Source organism: Daldinia decipiens (genome assembly GCF_022478715.1).
Source record: "Daldinia decipiens strain CBS 113046 unplaced genomic scaffold F4813scaffold_35, whole genome shotgun sequence".
Classification (NCBI taxonomy): domain Eukaryota; kingdom Fungi; phylum Ascomycota; class Sordariomycetes; order Xylariales; family Hypoxylaceae; genus Daldinia; species Daldinia decipiens.
The window spans coordinates 292,589-307,103 of record NW_026054578.1 but is presented as its reverse complement, the minus strand read 5'-3'; the positions used below and the strand labels follow the sequence as shown (position 1 = coordinate 307,103).

Here is a 14,515-nt window from a genome sequence, read left to right as displayed (position 1 = left end):
TGATCAGACAAACTAGGAGAGGAGACGGTCTCAAATGAATCGGCTGGTCTAAGCGGAATTGGGGAAGACAGGCACGAAGGCTGCAGTAAAGAAATATCGAACAATGCGACAGGAATCCGCCTTCCTCACCGGGTTATGCGGGCCCCGGCCGCCTTTTGCGTCCTAAGTCAAAGCACCCTTACGGGGGCCACCCTAATAAGGGCCACCTCAAATTTTTAGACCTTCAAAATAAGCACCTTAACTTTAATTTAACGTTATTTAATCAAATTAAATTTAATTAATTTATAATTTGTTATATTTTAACGACAATATAGTCTTTTATTATCGACTTAATTAACAAAACCTTATCTTTTAAATTAATGTTAGAATTATTAATTATAATTATACCATTTAATTCTTAAACCTTTAATTACTCCTTTTTTTTCATAATAGCCTTAATATTTACAAACGTTAAATTTGGGTTAAATAATACTTTACATCGTTTTTACGATTTCGCATTTACTAATACCTTTTTTAAATACTTGACGCAAACTTCTATTATAATTAATTTCACAATAACTTTATTAAAGACCTTACTAATCTTATTAAATAAAAACTTTATTGTAAATTTAATAAACGTTATATTAACTTTAAATAATTCTTTAATTAAAATATTAATATTTTATAAACTTAAAGGCGTTATTAAAAAAATTAAAGCTATATTTTTGATAAAATTAAGCTTTTTTAAGTTAGAAATAAAACCTGGAAAAGCTAAGGTAGTATTGGAAGTTTCCCAAAGTATAAGCCAATAATTTAATAGCTTATTCCAATCCTTAAGATAAATCCCTATAGTTTTTTAGCTAATTAATATATTATATTTAATTAAATGTTTTTTTTGTATTATTTAATAAGCTATAATAAATTTCCTTTTACCGAAATTAAAAATATAATATAATTGGTATACCTTAATAAATTTACGACAATAATTTCGTTTCATTAATAAAAATATACCCACGTTAATAACTTATAAAACATACAATAAATATACTAAAATAAAAATAACGTAAACCTTATTTATAAAATATTCTTAAAAGAATTTTATCATGGTATGGTTATCGTAACTATTAAGGATTAATAATTACCATTACTAACAATTTAATAGTTTTATTTTTTTTTAAAAAAACTTTACGAAACCATTTAAATGTAATATTATTATTAATTTAATTATTAAAAAACGTAATAAACTTTTAACCCTTAAATCTAACGTTTTTATTGTTAAAAAACCATTATTATTATACTGAACTGGTGTGGTGCCACATCGTTAAAAGCAAGGGTATTATTATGTAATCTTAAGTTACAAGCCATATAAAGGTTTAATATTCGTTGTATTCTTCTAATTAAATAGCCACAATTATTACTATTCAGTTATATATTTAATATAAACATATTTGTTATTTTCCCATATTTATAACTTATAGCCTTATCTTACATATTTATTATATATATTCTATTTGATTAATAAATCCTTATAGTTCTTCTAAAGTATAGTGCTATTATCAACTGTTTAAGGCCTTTTACAAAGATCTAAACGTTAAAGTGATATGCCATATTCTGTAGGAAATACCAACTCCTGTTCATTATAACGTAAAAATGTAATATAAAAGATTTTATTAAAACATATACGTGTATGTAATAAATAATAAATTTACTCCCCGCATTTCCTTAATTTAAATTCTTAATATAAAAATATATATTAAATTTTAAAAAATTATTTACTAAAAAATAATTAAAAAAGAATATAGTTAAAGTCTTTAAAATATAATTATATATTATTTCCAATACATATATTATAATTTATATAAATAAATTATAATTAAAAGATTATATAAGGTATAAATTTACTTTATATTAAAATAAACATAATATTAAATATAATTATAATAAATTATAATAAGTTAAAATTTTTAATAAAAAGGTTAAAAAAATTAAATAAAGTTTTTAAATAATTATAAAAATTAATAATAATTATTTAATATATATATACTTAAATAATATAATAATTATAAAAAAGTTAAAAAAAAACCACCTTTAAACTTTTAAAAAACCTTCTTAAAATTTTAACACTTAACCTCCTTAATAAATATTAAAATATATTAAATACCTAAACATATTAAAATCTTAAAAAACAAATAAACTAACAAATTAATTAAACAAAACACCTTACTCTTAAAAAACCTAAAAAAAACCTTAATTTATACCATAATCCTCCGCTAATACCGCGTTAAAACAACCACAAACTTTTAAAACTAATAAACTAATAAAACTAAACCCTTAAACTTATACCAACTTTTAAAACTACCTATTAAATTCAAATACCCATAAAAATTAAAGCTACTTAAAAAAATACTACACCACTTTTTAACCGCTCATTCCAAACATAAAAACTTCACATAATATTATAAAAAATTTAACTACTTAAATATTAAATTAAATTACACATATAATAAAATTAAAACCTTAAACTACTTAATTTTTTATAAAAAAATACAAAAACCTAACATTAAAATAAAATAACCTACTTTTAAACCTAAACTATTAAACCAAATTACATATTAGTAAAAATTTTTAATAAAACCTAAAAAATTTAAACATTTTCTAAAAATTACGTTATACTTCCAAAAAATTAACCCTTAATATTAAATCTAAAACAACAAAATTTACCTAAATAATTTAAATCAAAAATATTTAACAAATAAAAAAAAAACTACCCCTTTCGCTTTTCTTTAATAATTTCTTTTTTTTATTTTACTCCTTACATTTCTTTAATCTTAAAAAAACAAATTTTAAAAAACAAAATAAATAAAAACTAAAATAATCTAAATAAATAACGCTTAATAACATATTACGTAATAAAACGCCTCAAATCTTATACCTAATAATTAAACCGCAATAAAATAATATTTACAGTTAAAACAAACCTTACGCCCGAAAAAACTTAACATAAAATAATTTAAAAACAAAATAATAACGCCTTAATAAACAGCCTTTAATCATTAATATTACACCAAACACAAATTTATTTAAAAAAATCAACGAAAACAGCTAAAATATTATTATATATACCTTTTAAAATTAAATTTATAAAATATTAAAAACCAATATTATATACATATAAATAAATATTTTATATATTAATTCTAAATAACTCTACACGCCGCATACCCTTAAAAAAATCTACGAAGGCTAATCCTTCCCCCTTGCCCCGGCATTAAATATACCAACCAACCAACCAACCAACCTTACATAACATTGCACCCAGAGTAGCTAAGGGATGCACGTTGTTGGTAACTCAAGTTTCCAGAAACGAGTTTGACATGCTGCTATAAGAAAGAGCAGCTATCCGAAAGAACAGCTATTTTGGTAGCTAATCCATATGTGTACTGCTTACAATGCATGTATACCACAATGTATGCTACAATGTATGCTACAATGTATGCATATATTAATATCCTTACGTGTCTAGGAATCCGGGCATCCCTAATGTCAGCCCATCTAGACCACTTGGTATCAGGTTGGGGGCCAGGAGTTTTAATGGCTCTTTCACGGAATTGGCGACTCCCGGACTTTCCACGTGCAGTTCGGCATCAATCCGATGAGTCTGGTGGGTTTGTATAGCCTACAGTTCACTCAGTAAGGATCCATTAACCTTACTACCAACCGGCAAAGCAAACTAGGGCACTTACATATGTAGTTCTATGGCTGGTAGGTGTAGTAAATGTTTTTATATGGAGTTGTCTTGCAGAGCCAGCGCCAATGATCACGAATCAATCGTCGGTGTTAACGGGTATGTACTAACAATCGCCGCCATCAGCGACCCAGCTACTAGCTTTGGATACTTAAGCCGAAGTAGATAGATATAACTTTCTACGTCTAGTATCTATCGTGTTGTTATCTTCACAGAACTCGCTGCTATTAATATTGCTGGCATACCATCATCACCCATGAAGCCGGATAGAAGAACAGGACCATGCCGATCCTTGAAATGCAGATTCCTAGATCTGGAGTCTAACGGCCGTCGCCGTCGGAATCGGCGAGAAGAGACCACCGGCTACCAAAGCGGGAGATGTTCCCGACCTGTGCATGCAGGGGCTTCAAGAATCGAAAAGGAGCGGAGATGTCGCCAAATATTGCTACATGCTTTAGGTCGACATATCCCCAAAGCGCTCTCGGTAGTGCCGGGAAGGCCGAATTAACAATACTACCCTCCCCACACTCCCCACGCCGTCCATGGGCATTCGGCCTTGGGTAGTAGTTTCTCTTCCATAATAGGAAAGCAATAGCCCCTATTGTCCACCAGTTGTGATTAAGGAAAAGAAAAAGACTTGGTGTAGTTACTAGTTCTTATAGAACACACCAGTTAATTGTTCTTTCTGGGCGAATTAAACACTAAAGGGTTATTCTTGAGTACCTAGATCAAGATCCTAAAGAAACACTTTTACTGTTACTAATTAACCCATCTTAACTATTAAAAGAGCCTTAACCCCTTTACCATAAGACCCCACTGCTATTAGAAACCTCTATTTTTTAGTCACCGGCAACTTTGACCTAGCGATGAGACTATAATAACAGTTTCGTAGCAATAGGTGCATTAGCAAACATATCAACCCGATCTGTCCCTAGGGGCGGGTAACTAGTCCTTTAATGTGAAGCTCCCGTCCACGAATTGGTACCACAATGCAAGACCCGATTTCCTACACGTAGAAGTGCTTTGAATCGCAACCTCTAATATGAGCCTGAATCGAGATGTTCGCTATTCGTATCCGAGTCTAGGAAAAGGCTAATCAACATAAAAGAAACTCACTTAAAGCTATCATGCTTGTAGAAGTACATCTTAGGAAAACTCTCCTAGTACCTACCGTTCAGATATATATAAAAGAACGTGAATCTATATATAAATACTTGGATTAATGGTGAATAACCTTAGGTATTCAATATTTACCAAGTCTATTTGCTAAGTCAGACAAAACAATATAGACCAAGAAATATCATGGATGGGGAAAATAGGAGACTTTAAAAATCCATAACCCCCTATTATATACCTTAATGCTACAATTGCCGTTATAAACACAAATTCCTGATTCTTAATTTATTATAAACAATAGAAATATAACGATTCATATTCCACGTCTTCTTTCAACTAGAAGCATGATACATATCAAAAGAGCCGAATCGTATCGAAACTATTTAGACTCTTTGTCCAGACATAAATCAATTGCATTGTGTCTATTTAATCGTCAAGAGCATCAATAGGGTCGTTGTCATTGTTGTCGCCTGTCTCACATAGAGGGCGTTTATATTGGACACGTCCCCGTAGAAATTCGATTTTGATCATCTTGCTTCGTGATAATAAAAGTACCTAAAGCAATATTACAAAGACTGCTGCTCTATAACCGAATCAAATAAACGAAAACATACAAACCTCGTATAAGCACCTGGGTTAGGTAAGTACGAGACGAGGTAAATCGTTAATTCTAAACCAGACAAGGTAAACTACATTGTTACAATGGATAACCGTGTATATGACTGGGACCGCATGCTCCTTGACACGGACTGGCTAAATCTGGACTGGCGGCAAGAAATGCACAACTTCCAGCGTGTGCCTTGGGCAGAGATACGGAATGGCACTCTTAGACAGGTGGCCAAGCTACACGCGCAGTACGACGAGACCCATGAACCATCGAATTCCTGGCCTATACGTAGTCCCGCGGCCGATGAATTGATACGTAGACGGGAGCTGGAAGAGGGAAACCTTGGAACAGAGACCCAAGCCGTGCCCGATTGGCTCCCCAACGAGGTCGAGATGTTTTCCCCGACCGGAACGCAGGCCCCGGACCACCCTGATCTTCCCGACCTCCCCCCAATATTTTCACAGCCGGCTGCTCCTGGCCCCTCGACTGGGGGCAATACGGGCAACCTGGGCGGGGCCTCCACGCCAGCTAATCAACCAAATAAGGATAAGAAGATCCCGGGCCTGATCTACAAGGACGACTTGCCCGGGTACTGGACGGTAGGTTTCGAGCTGGAGTTGCCCGTCGCCGTTTATAGGCGAGGGGGGCTAATGGCTGAGCGACCTCACCCCCGCGACCGCCGGTGGGAAGCCGAGGAGATCGTAACCGACGACGTCCCAAAAGACCGAGTCAATAAAATCACGGTGGACCGTTTTATCGAGGTGCTCAACTCGCAAACCAACATGGTCTTCATTCATCGGGAGGAGGACGAGGACTCACCCTTTGGAGACCTGTGGGCGGAGAATATGCACAGGCTTGAACATGGATTCCCCCTCGTGGCGGACGTGACCAAGCTCGACAGTACATCGCGACACTCGGGCGAAAGGCGCCTTATAAGCCGGGTAGCGGAGAGGGCGGCGGTGCAGGCCCGAGATTTTCTTAAGTTGAGCTATTTCAACAACTCGGAACCCGCCAGAAACTTTCTGTTAGCAAGTCGGGAGGAGCTCGAGGATGCCGCACAGCGGGCCATCATGCACGGCGTACCTAGCACCTCGGATAGGTATGATGCCGAGAAACACCTTGAGGAATTACTCCACCTGGAAGCATACCAAGCAAGGCGAGATAAGCGCCATGTCCCCTTAGCCGACATGAGGCCGCGGTATCGAGCCTTCTCGGTCTACGCAATGGACGAGGTAAACCTGGATTATGCGAAGGGCAAACAGTACAGAAACTGGCCACAGACGGAGAAAACCCCTAGTGATCTATACGGGTGGGTAACAATCAAGATCTCGTCGCCGGTACTGCCCTTCAACTGGCCGCCTCTTGATATCGATACCATGATCCAAGATATTTGTAAAGTCGTACGTAATAACTTCCGCGTACACCTAGACGCGCCGTCGATCCCCGCGACGACGCAGATTTCCGTTTCGCACTCCAGCGGCCTTACACTCCTAGATATCCAGAAGCTATCGTCGTTCCTGGCCACCGAGGCCGTCTCCAACGAACTACGGTCCCTCAATCGATGGTATCGAAGCCAAAGGCCGCATGACAAAGTGTGCGGGCCCATCCGCGAAGTCTCCCAGCTAGCTAAGCTAGCGCAGACAAACAAGGACGTGGATAACTTCGACAACAGTGGCATCGTGCCGATACACGGGCCTCTACGCACAGAGAAACTAAATCAGAGGGCGGCGGAGCATCTACCCATCGACTTGATCAAGCAGAGGGAGAACCTAGCGACTCGTATTTTCCACACCATGATATGGCAATATACGGACATAAACTCTATCGTGAATGCCGTGAGCACGGGGCACCGGTCGCGGAAGACCGAGGTGATGATTAAATGCCAGGGCACAGGTGATGTTGTGGGAAAGGCGAACCCGAGCCCCAAAGATCAATCCGAGCAGAAAAGTATAGACTACGACCACAAGTTCTTCAACGTAGATAAGCAAAGAGGAGTTTTCGAATTCCGGCACATGGGGGGATCGCTTGAGCCATCGCATATCATGGCGTGGATGACCGTGTGCTGCCGGATCTGCGACTTCGTGAGAAACTCACCACCGCTGCACTATAGGTACGCCTTGGAACAGATCATGAGGGACGGAGTGCCAGTCATAGAAGCCCTGAATATTCCCGCTGAGGCTCGGCAATTTTTCCAGAACCGTGCCGGCCAGAGTGGGTATCTGAAGTCAAAGTTTAACAACAACGATAATATGATTGACTGGAGAGACCCCTTCTACCCGACATACCCGACACACCCATAGTAGCCTCCGTTGAGGTAATAGAGACGTGCTAGGTAATGTGAAATCCCTTCTCCGGTATAGAGTATGGCACGGTACTGTATAACAAGGTAAGCATAGCGTTTAATGGTTCCTCTAATCTAGGTAGTTGATATAATATTTTATGTTCCTGAATTAGCAATTATCAGAAGTGATAAGTGAGAGTAGAATATGACTTCTTTTTTTTTTTTTTTTTTTTTTTTTTTTTACGTACCTTTGCCTCTAGAAACCATATACTGTATCGTCGAGTCAGTTATTTCAGATAAGATATGCTTCGATGATATCTCCTTTTACTCAGGTCTCGGTTCATACCTGACCGCCTACACTGAGGATACTAGCAATCACCTTTGTCGCCGAGGGATAATGGGAATATATATCGATTGGATGATATGCATCGTCTACCTATCGTATAGCGCCCCTACCGCTTCTTGCCACGGTTTGCACTACCACCCTTACTTCCACCTTTCCCCTTTGCGTCTCCTCCACTCCCGCCAGCGCCTCCGCTAAGCATAACCCTTAGTTTCCCAACTGGCACAATATTGACGACCTCTTCAGGTTTGAGGGCCTTAAGAAGATCCACTTCGCGGGGCCACATCTTCTCCTTGTCCTCGCTCTTCTCGTCCACGACACCTTTCTTCGTAGAAGCTGCCTTCCACGCATCCAGGATTTCTTTTACGGCCTTTCCTTTTTTCTGCGTACCAGGTTGCATTTTGACCTTATATTTACAGCGGCCAAGCGCACTATATGGCGCGCACACGGCAGTCGCATCAAGGATCTCATCGCCGGGGAGCGGGGTTCCAACAAGCGCATCGAGAGGAGTCAGATTAGCCGCCTCGTTAGTGTCGAGAGTCTCGATTCCCTCTTCGAGCATCATTTTGCGGATTTCTTCGTGTTCAGCTGTTTCGCGTTGCTGACGTTGGTGCTGTGCTCGGCGCCGCTCAAGCGCAGCCGCTCGTTGAGCTTCGCGTTCGGCTTTTGCTTTCGCCTCGGCCTCGGCCTTCTGCTTTCCAGCTGCTGCGCCTATCAAAGCTTCAATCGCGGCGCGGTCTTCTTCATCTTGGTCCTTGTATTTAGCGGCCTTCTTAGCTTTGCCCTTTTGTCCTCGCTTAGGCTGTTGGCCTTTCTTTTGAGGCTGCGGCGTGGACTTGCCAGACGTTTCGGGAGGCGGACTATTCATCGTTGTCACAGGTGCAAAATCAGCTTCCGTTACTACCTCGTCCAGATCTTCCTGTTCATCACCAATCTCGTGGTCTTGAAGCTCTGCTGTATGAGTGGTATCAGGTACTTCGGAGATTGTCAAACTACTCATTCCTTGAAGAGGCGGACTTCCTTCAACCTGTTCCCGAGACTCTTGTTCATCGTCATTTCTGTCTGATGGTTGGAGTGGGTTTTCTCTCCTCTCGGAATCCTCCTGGATATCTATAGCGCTGTCTCCCGAGTCACTCTCATTATCATCATCATGATGTTCTACGCTCGACTCTTTCGCGATGTCGGATATAGCTTTGCTACTAGTAGCGTCTGAGCTTGGCTTGTTCGGTAGGGTTTCCGGGAGATCATAAAGACGGTGCTTAACATGTTTGGCCTTGCTTTCCTCGCTTATCCTAAACATCACCCCAAGACCCAGTATCAGTTGGGCGGGAGGTAAGAAATTCTTCTTTCCTCGTACCATAAAGCTACCAGTACCAAGGAATTCCCCAGTTGGCGCCGACTTTGATACTTGGTCCGCATTCACCCACCACGCACCCATACCAGCCTTTGAGTCCCAAGCAGACGAGGCACAAACTGCCAAAGACCCAGCTTGTGACAGAGTTGAAGGTGGTATAGGGGCATCAGGTGTGCTTGGACTATTTTTTATGATCACGCTTGGTGCGCCGTGGAGGTCTGCGTGCACATAGACGTCGCCCTTCTTCAAATACCGTCTATAGAGCATCTCGTTTTGCTGGGCATCCTTGCCACCGAGAACGAGATAACCATCGGACGAGATAAACCATATGAATTTCTCGAACCAGAGCTGCTTCCGAATAGGTTGCAAGACTGGCTTTTCCTGCTTCAATCCCTTCTTTAACTCCGCGGCAATTTTCTGCTTCGCATTCTTCAATGCAGTCTCTGATTGCAGTACTGTTTTCTGCTCCTTCACGGCAGCATTCTTTCTCTCTCCATAATATTCTCCTGCATTGGCGAAAGGAGAGATACCGAGATCAATATCAATTGTCAGTCGGGTTTCCTGAACCTTTCGCGCAGATGCCTCCGTGCCAGCGTAACCACTATCATCCGAACTGACCGAGTCGGTATCGGATGCCTCATAATCTTCTTCCTCCTCTTCTTCTTCCGCCTCACCAAGAAGTACAGTGATAGTATTTTCGTGTAGCTTGAGAGGAAGTGCAATGATAGAAGCTACAGGATTGCCCCGCTTACGTTCTCTGTCGATAAGCTTGCCAATATCTTCCCAGTCCATTCCTTGTTTTATGAGACCATTCACCGCATCTATAGCCTCCTTAACCCTCTCGACATTAGCTTCTATTGCACTGGCTTTCCGAACATTAAGTTGCTGAACTGCTTGAAGGCCCTCGATCCGTTTAGCATGATCGGCTTTAGTCGCATCCAGTTTACGCTTAGCGGCGGCTTCCTTCTCGTTCAACTTCGACTCTAGCTGTCGTCCCTCTACGGAAGAAAAGAACTCATCTACCATAACGTTGAAGTTTTCGAAAGTAAGCACTGTATAAGCAGGATCCTCTTCAAACTGGCGAGGCAAGAACGGGTGAAAATCCTCGTATAGCAGTGCACCTTTCCGCTGCTGGTCATCATCTGCATCTCCCGATGGTTTGTTATCAAGGCCCGGTCTCGTTTTAGCCAATATATAGCCTTTACAGGTGTCGGAACTAGTTACTCCATGAGCGACTTTGAGGGCTTCCCCAAGCGATTGTAGTAGGTCATCGAGGAGTCCTTCATTTTCCAATACCGTAGATGGCTGTATACCCGAATCGAACCCTGTGACTTTCATCGCGTGGTCGACTAATATCGGAGGTAGTTCCATGATGGTGGTAGCAAGCCCCCTTCTCAGCTCATCACCCGGCTTCCTCTTTATTTTCTTGCTCGCTGCAGCCGAAACAGCAGCCCTTTGCACAGTGGTCTGAAGCGCATCTCGTACACGCTCCTTTGTCAGTGCGGGAACTCCACCATAGTTCTGTCTGTTTTCTAGGGAATACGTAAGACCTGGGCGCTGCGGCTCCTGACCTTCTCCCTCGGGAACATGTCGTAACAGCGTCAGAATCTTGAGCTCCTTGTCTGTTAAGATGACGTTGCCTCCAGCAAAGAATTCCAGGTATAGTCTGTATTGGCCATCACTGAACTGGAATTCGATGATGCGATCAGTACCGATTTGCGAAACAGCGGTGACTCGTCGGGTTTTCAAGGCCTTGCGCAACTTCTGGACGAAAACGGAGGGAGCGGCGGCAGTTGTTCGCGCAAACTCGGTAAGATGGCATCGGAAGCCAGAATCTATAAGGAGTTGTTTCTTGACTTCGGGTTTCGCAAGTTTGAAGAGGAGAATCTTAGAAGATAGGTCATAGATGTTGGAGACCCGAAGTGATACGAGGCTTTTAGATAATTCGTGAGCGATGACCTAGAACGAGAGGAGGGGATGGCGGTTAGCGATGCTTAACTGAGGTTGAGAATGGAAATGTTGTAACCTAGGGGTTTACCTTGACGTCCAACGAGGAAAATCTTTGCTTCATCTTCCTTTTCCATGTACCTACCTGCAACCTGCAACAGGGTTGCCGATGCGATTCACTTGGATATGCCTGATTGCATAAATAATAGACTGTAGGATGACTGAAAACACACGCGGGGCAAAAAGACGAACGACGTATGTAAGAGCGGAACAGTTTTGGAGCAGTTTTAAATTAACCGTTAAGGCCTTACAGTTATTTCTTACTGTTATTTTTGGCCGTAGCCGAGCATTGCAAATAGTAGTTATACCGTAATATACGTATAAATTACTTTTCATAATCTGTATCACCCGCAGAAATGGCGGGGCTTCATAAATCCCGTCAATCAGTTATATATAATTTACGTCAACAATTTACGTCATTGGCCCTAACATTGATACATGTGTTAGGTTAGGTACCTCTGTGGGAGGTGATTACATATATAATTACAGGTACCTAGCTATGTATACTGAAAATTATTGGGCTTTGCTCCAGTAATTATCAACTTAACCTAATCAACATCATTCTACCCCCCAATATCAGTACCTATAGGCCTTATAACCAACTCAACTCAATCATCACCATGAAGATAGCAAGCTGTAGATCGACAAAATCGATATTGAAGTCATAATATTAACTAACACAATATATACTGCGAATCTTATATCACTGATATCACTCTAACGAAGCAGCAAGCCGTTACTTCACAGCCTTCACTCTTCTTCCTCTTCAAAGAGTTCAATCCCGTCCACAGCAACTTCGAATCCTAATAAAACCACCGTCAGTAAAGATCACAATAAGTTAGGCCTAGCTGAGAGATAACTTACCGTCAGAACCTGTTGCTCCGAACGTGATAGTGTTCACATCACCAGGCTTCAGAGTAAGCTGGACTGGAGTAGAAGTGTGATATCCCGCGCGAGAGTTTAGGCTCGAGATGTTGACGGCCGGCTCATCATTAACAAATATGTGAGCCTCGCCAGCTAGAGAAATGGTTTATTATTAGCTTCGATACCTCTTACACAAATTACAATATTGCTACTTACCTTCTGGGTTGGTGACTCGGTAGTGGAAAGAGAGCCATTGACGAGATCCAGTGCCGGTGACATTGTGGAAGGCCACTTCGCTTGAGTCGCCCACTATAAATATGATCAGTTCAGTTCTAGCATGTCTCGTCTGGGGTAGAATATAATACGACTTACCTCCGTGTACGGAACGCTTGCTTAGACACTCATTGCAATCTTTCACCACTTGTAACCGTCAGTCTCTGGATTTAGAAGTTGTGGTTTTGGGTACGTTACCTGTCCTGCCTGACAATACGGCGTGCTCGGCCTCATACCGCTTCAGGGTACTAGGGTAAGAAACCGCTCCAGTCTTAACATCGACTTTCCACATCGAATGGTAGTCAATCTGAACCGAGTGCGATCTACACAAAGCAAGACTAGAATTAGCCAATACAGCGTCTAGTTATCAGAGGCTTGTCGTTTTAGAATCACTTACCCGGCATTGATGTTCAGGGGTGCCCACACATAGTTTGAGCTTGCTCCCCCTTTCGAATCCCAAGCATCTCCCATGTAAATATAAGTGGTCTTTTGCGAGCCCTTAACCGTCAACTCGAACGTGTTCTGCGAGCCGTAGGTGTTCTGGTCCTGTGGAGCAATATCCGATCCTCCAGCCCAAGGGCCGTTAATCGAGTTTGACCAGAAGACTTTGTTGGGGTTGGAACGCCAGCCAGTCTTCCCCGAGACAATCAAGAAGTATACACCGTCGGCTTTCACTATACCTGGGGCTTCGTATGCTCCACTTCCTATTTAACTCTGTTTAGCAGTTATTACACTCTAGTATGAACCAAAGACCTACTCAGATCTGAAACTTTGTCGCCCAGCGCACCGTCCTTGTTGATGCGGTTAACCTGGACGATATTGTGGTCGGCGCTAGTTAGGAGGAACCATGTGTCTAATATGATATATCTGTTAGTTAAAGAACTCCCCTGTGTCTGATAAGCTTGCTTCACCTGCGTCTTCGTCGTAGAACATTCCAGTATCCGAATAGGAGTAGTCGTTTGGTGGGATATGAACCTTTGCTGACTGGCCATAACCCCCGACGAAGTTCGCCGACTTTAGAGAAAGAACATAACGATCTTGCTGGCCATACAACTGTCACCATTCGCCCAGTTAGTAGGTTTCTAATAGATAAGACCTCTTCTGAGCAAAATATCTCATACCCAAAATGAACCGTTCGGCTTTGCTATCTTTGGCCGCCACATTCCAGATACAGAGCTCGCCTGTTTCCCAAGGTTCTTCCAATTGATGAGATCAGTGGATGAATACAAGTTCGGCGTTTGGTCTTGAAGATATTGTTAGTGATCGACTAGTTTGGACATTATGAACTTGGAGGCCATTTACTGCTGGCTGCGTGACCGACCCAATAGAAGGTATCTCCACGCTTAACAACACCTCCTCCGTGAGCATCGATTTTGTTCCCATCGGTGTCATACCACACAGCACCCGGGGCAATCCACGATGCGCCCAGGGCACCGGTTGCCGTGTAGGCCCACAAGAGTGAAGATAGCTTCATATTTCGTCGTGGCTTGTCTAATTGGGTAACGACTCAGCTTGCACGTGCTACTACGTATATACTCTTCTAGTTACGCCGATCTTCGCTCTCCTATCTCGCATTATATACATCATCTACAGCATCTCCTACGCCCACCGGGTCTCGGTGTAAAGTTATGGCGAGCTTGATCGGATAATTAGTGGCTTCCACAATTTTTCCTTTTGTCGATGTCACCGTAGCGGAGGGATGATCGTTTCGGGACGCATTCCCTTTATAGAAGGCCAGACATCACAAAATCACCATCAAATCCAACACCCGGAATCAGATAGACTATAAACTATGTGTTATGACTTTTCTTTCTTGTATTTTATATATTAGCGTCGTCTATCGAATCCCGCTCCCTCCGGATACCAAGTACTCTCGAACGGGTGCATTCGTTACTCATTTCCAAGTAAATTCGAACACGGTTAAAATGTTGACCCTTACCAGCAAT

At 41.3% G+C, this 14,515-nt stretch overlaps 3 protein-coding genes across 3 annotated transcripts; 1 reads left to right on the top strand and 2 right to left on the bottom strand.

The window, feature by feature from the left end:
* The first annotated feature begins 5,423 nt into the window (after nt 1-5,423).
* Nucleotides 5,424-8,111, top strand: F4813DRAFT_370014 (uncharacterized protein). The gene is made up of 2 exons (XM_049244477.1): nt 5,424-7,892; nt 7,977-8,111. The coding sequence occupies exon 1, from the start codon at nt 5,543-5,545 to the stop codon at nt 7,745-7,747; it is 2,205 nt and encodes a 734-aa protein (XP_049096674.1). The 5' UTR covers nt 5,424-5,542; the 3' UTR covers nt 7,748-7,892; nt 7,977-8,111.
* Nucleotides 8,112-8,123: 12 nt separating this feature from the next.
* Nucleotides 8,124-11,618, bottom strand: F4813DRAFT_370013 (fibronectin-binding protein A N-terminus-domain-containing protein). Its single transcript, XM_049244476.1, has 2 exons — nt 11,464-11,618; nt 8,124-11,384 (listed from the first exon to the last, which is right to left on the bottom strand). Exons 1-2 carry the CDS (start codon nt 11,494-11,496, stop codon nt 8,181-8,183), a joined length of 3,237 nt encoding a protein of 1,078 aa, XP_049096673.1. The 5' UTR covers nt 11,497-11,618; the 3' UTR covers nt 8,124-8,180.
* Nucleotides 11,619-12,141: 523 nt separating this feature from the next.
* On the bottom strand, nt 12,142-14,120 carry F4813DRAFT_201296 (carbohydrate-binding module family 35 protein). Its single transcript, XM_049239552.1, has 10 exons — nt 13,872-14,120; nt 13,691-13,812; nt 13,481-13,622; nt 13,327-13,422; nt 12,967-13,273; nt 12,768-12,892; nt 12,669-12,716; nt 12,513-12,605; nt 12,297-12,449; nt 12,142-12,235 (listed from the first exon to the last, which is right to left on the bottom strand). The coding sequence occupies exons 1-10, from the start codon at nt 14,041-14,043 to the stop codon at nt 12,183-12,185; spliced, it is 1,311 nt and encodes a 436-aa protein (XP_049096672.1). The 5' UTR covers nt 14,044-14,120; the 3' UTR covers nt 12,142-12,182.
* Between the last annotated feature and the right edge of the window lie 395 nt (nt 14,121-14,515).

Excerpts from the sequence above, each read along its gene's own strand:
- F4813DRAFT_370013 (XM_049244476.1), bottom strand. The coding sequence starts at position 11,496 with ATGAAGCAAAGATTTTCCTCGTTGGACGTCAAG. Across the intron at positions 11,385-11,463 it reads TTTCCTCGTTGGACGTCAAG|GTCATCGCTCACGAATTATC; the intron begins GTAAACCCCTAG and ends CTCTCGTTCTAG.
- F4813DRAFT_201296 (XM_049239552.1), bottom strand. The coding sequence starts at position 14,043 with ATGAAGCTATCTTCACTCTTGTGGGCCTACACGGCAACCGGTGCCCTG. Across the intron at positions 13,813-13,871 it reads GGTCGGTCACGCAGCCAGCA|ACCAAACGCCGAACTTGTAT; the intron begins GTAAATGGCCTC and ends AATATCTTCAAG. Across the intron at positions 12,606-12,668 it reads CAAGCGTTCCGTACACGGAG|TGGGCGACTCAAGCGAAGTG; the intron begins GTAAGTCGTATT and ends TCATATTTATAG.
- F4813DRAFT_370014 (XM_049244477.1), top strand. The coding sequence starts at position 5,543 with ATGGATAACCGTGTATATGACTGGGACCGCATGCTCCTTGACACGGAC.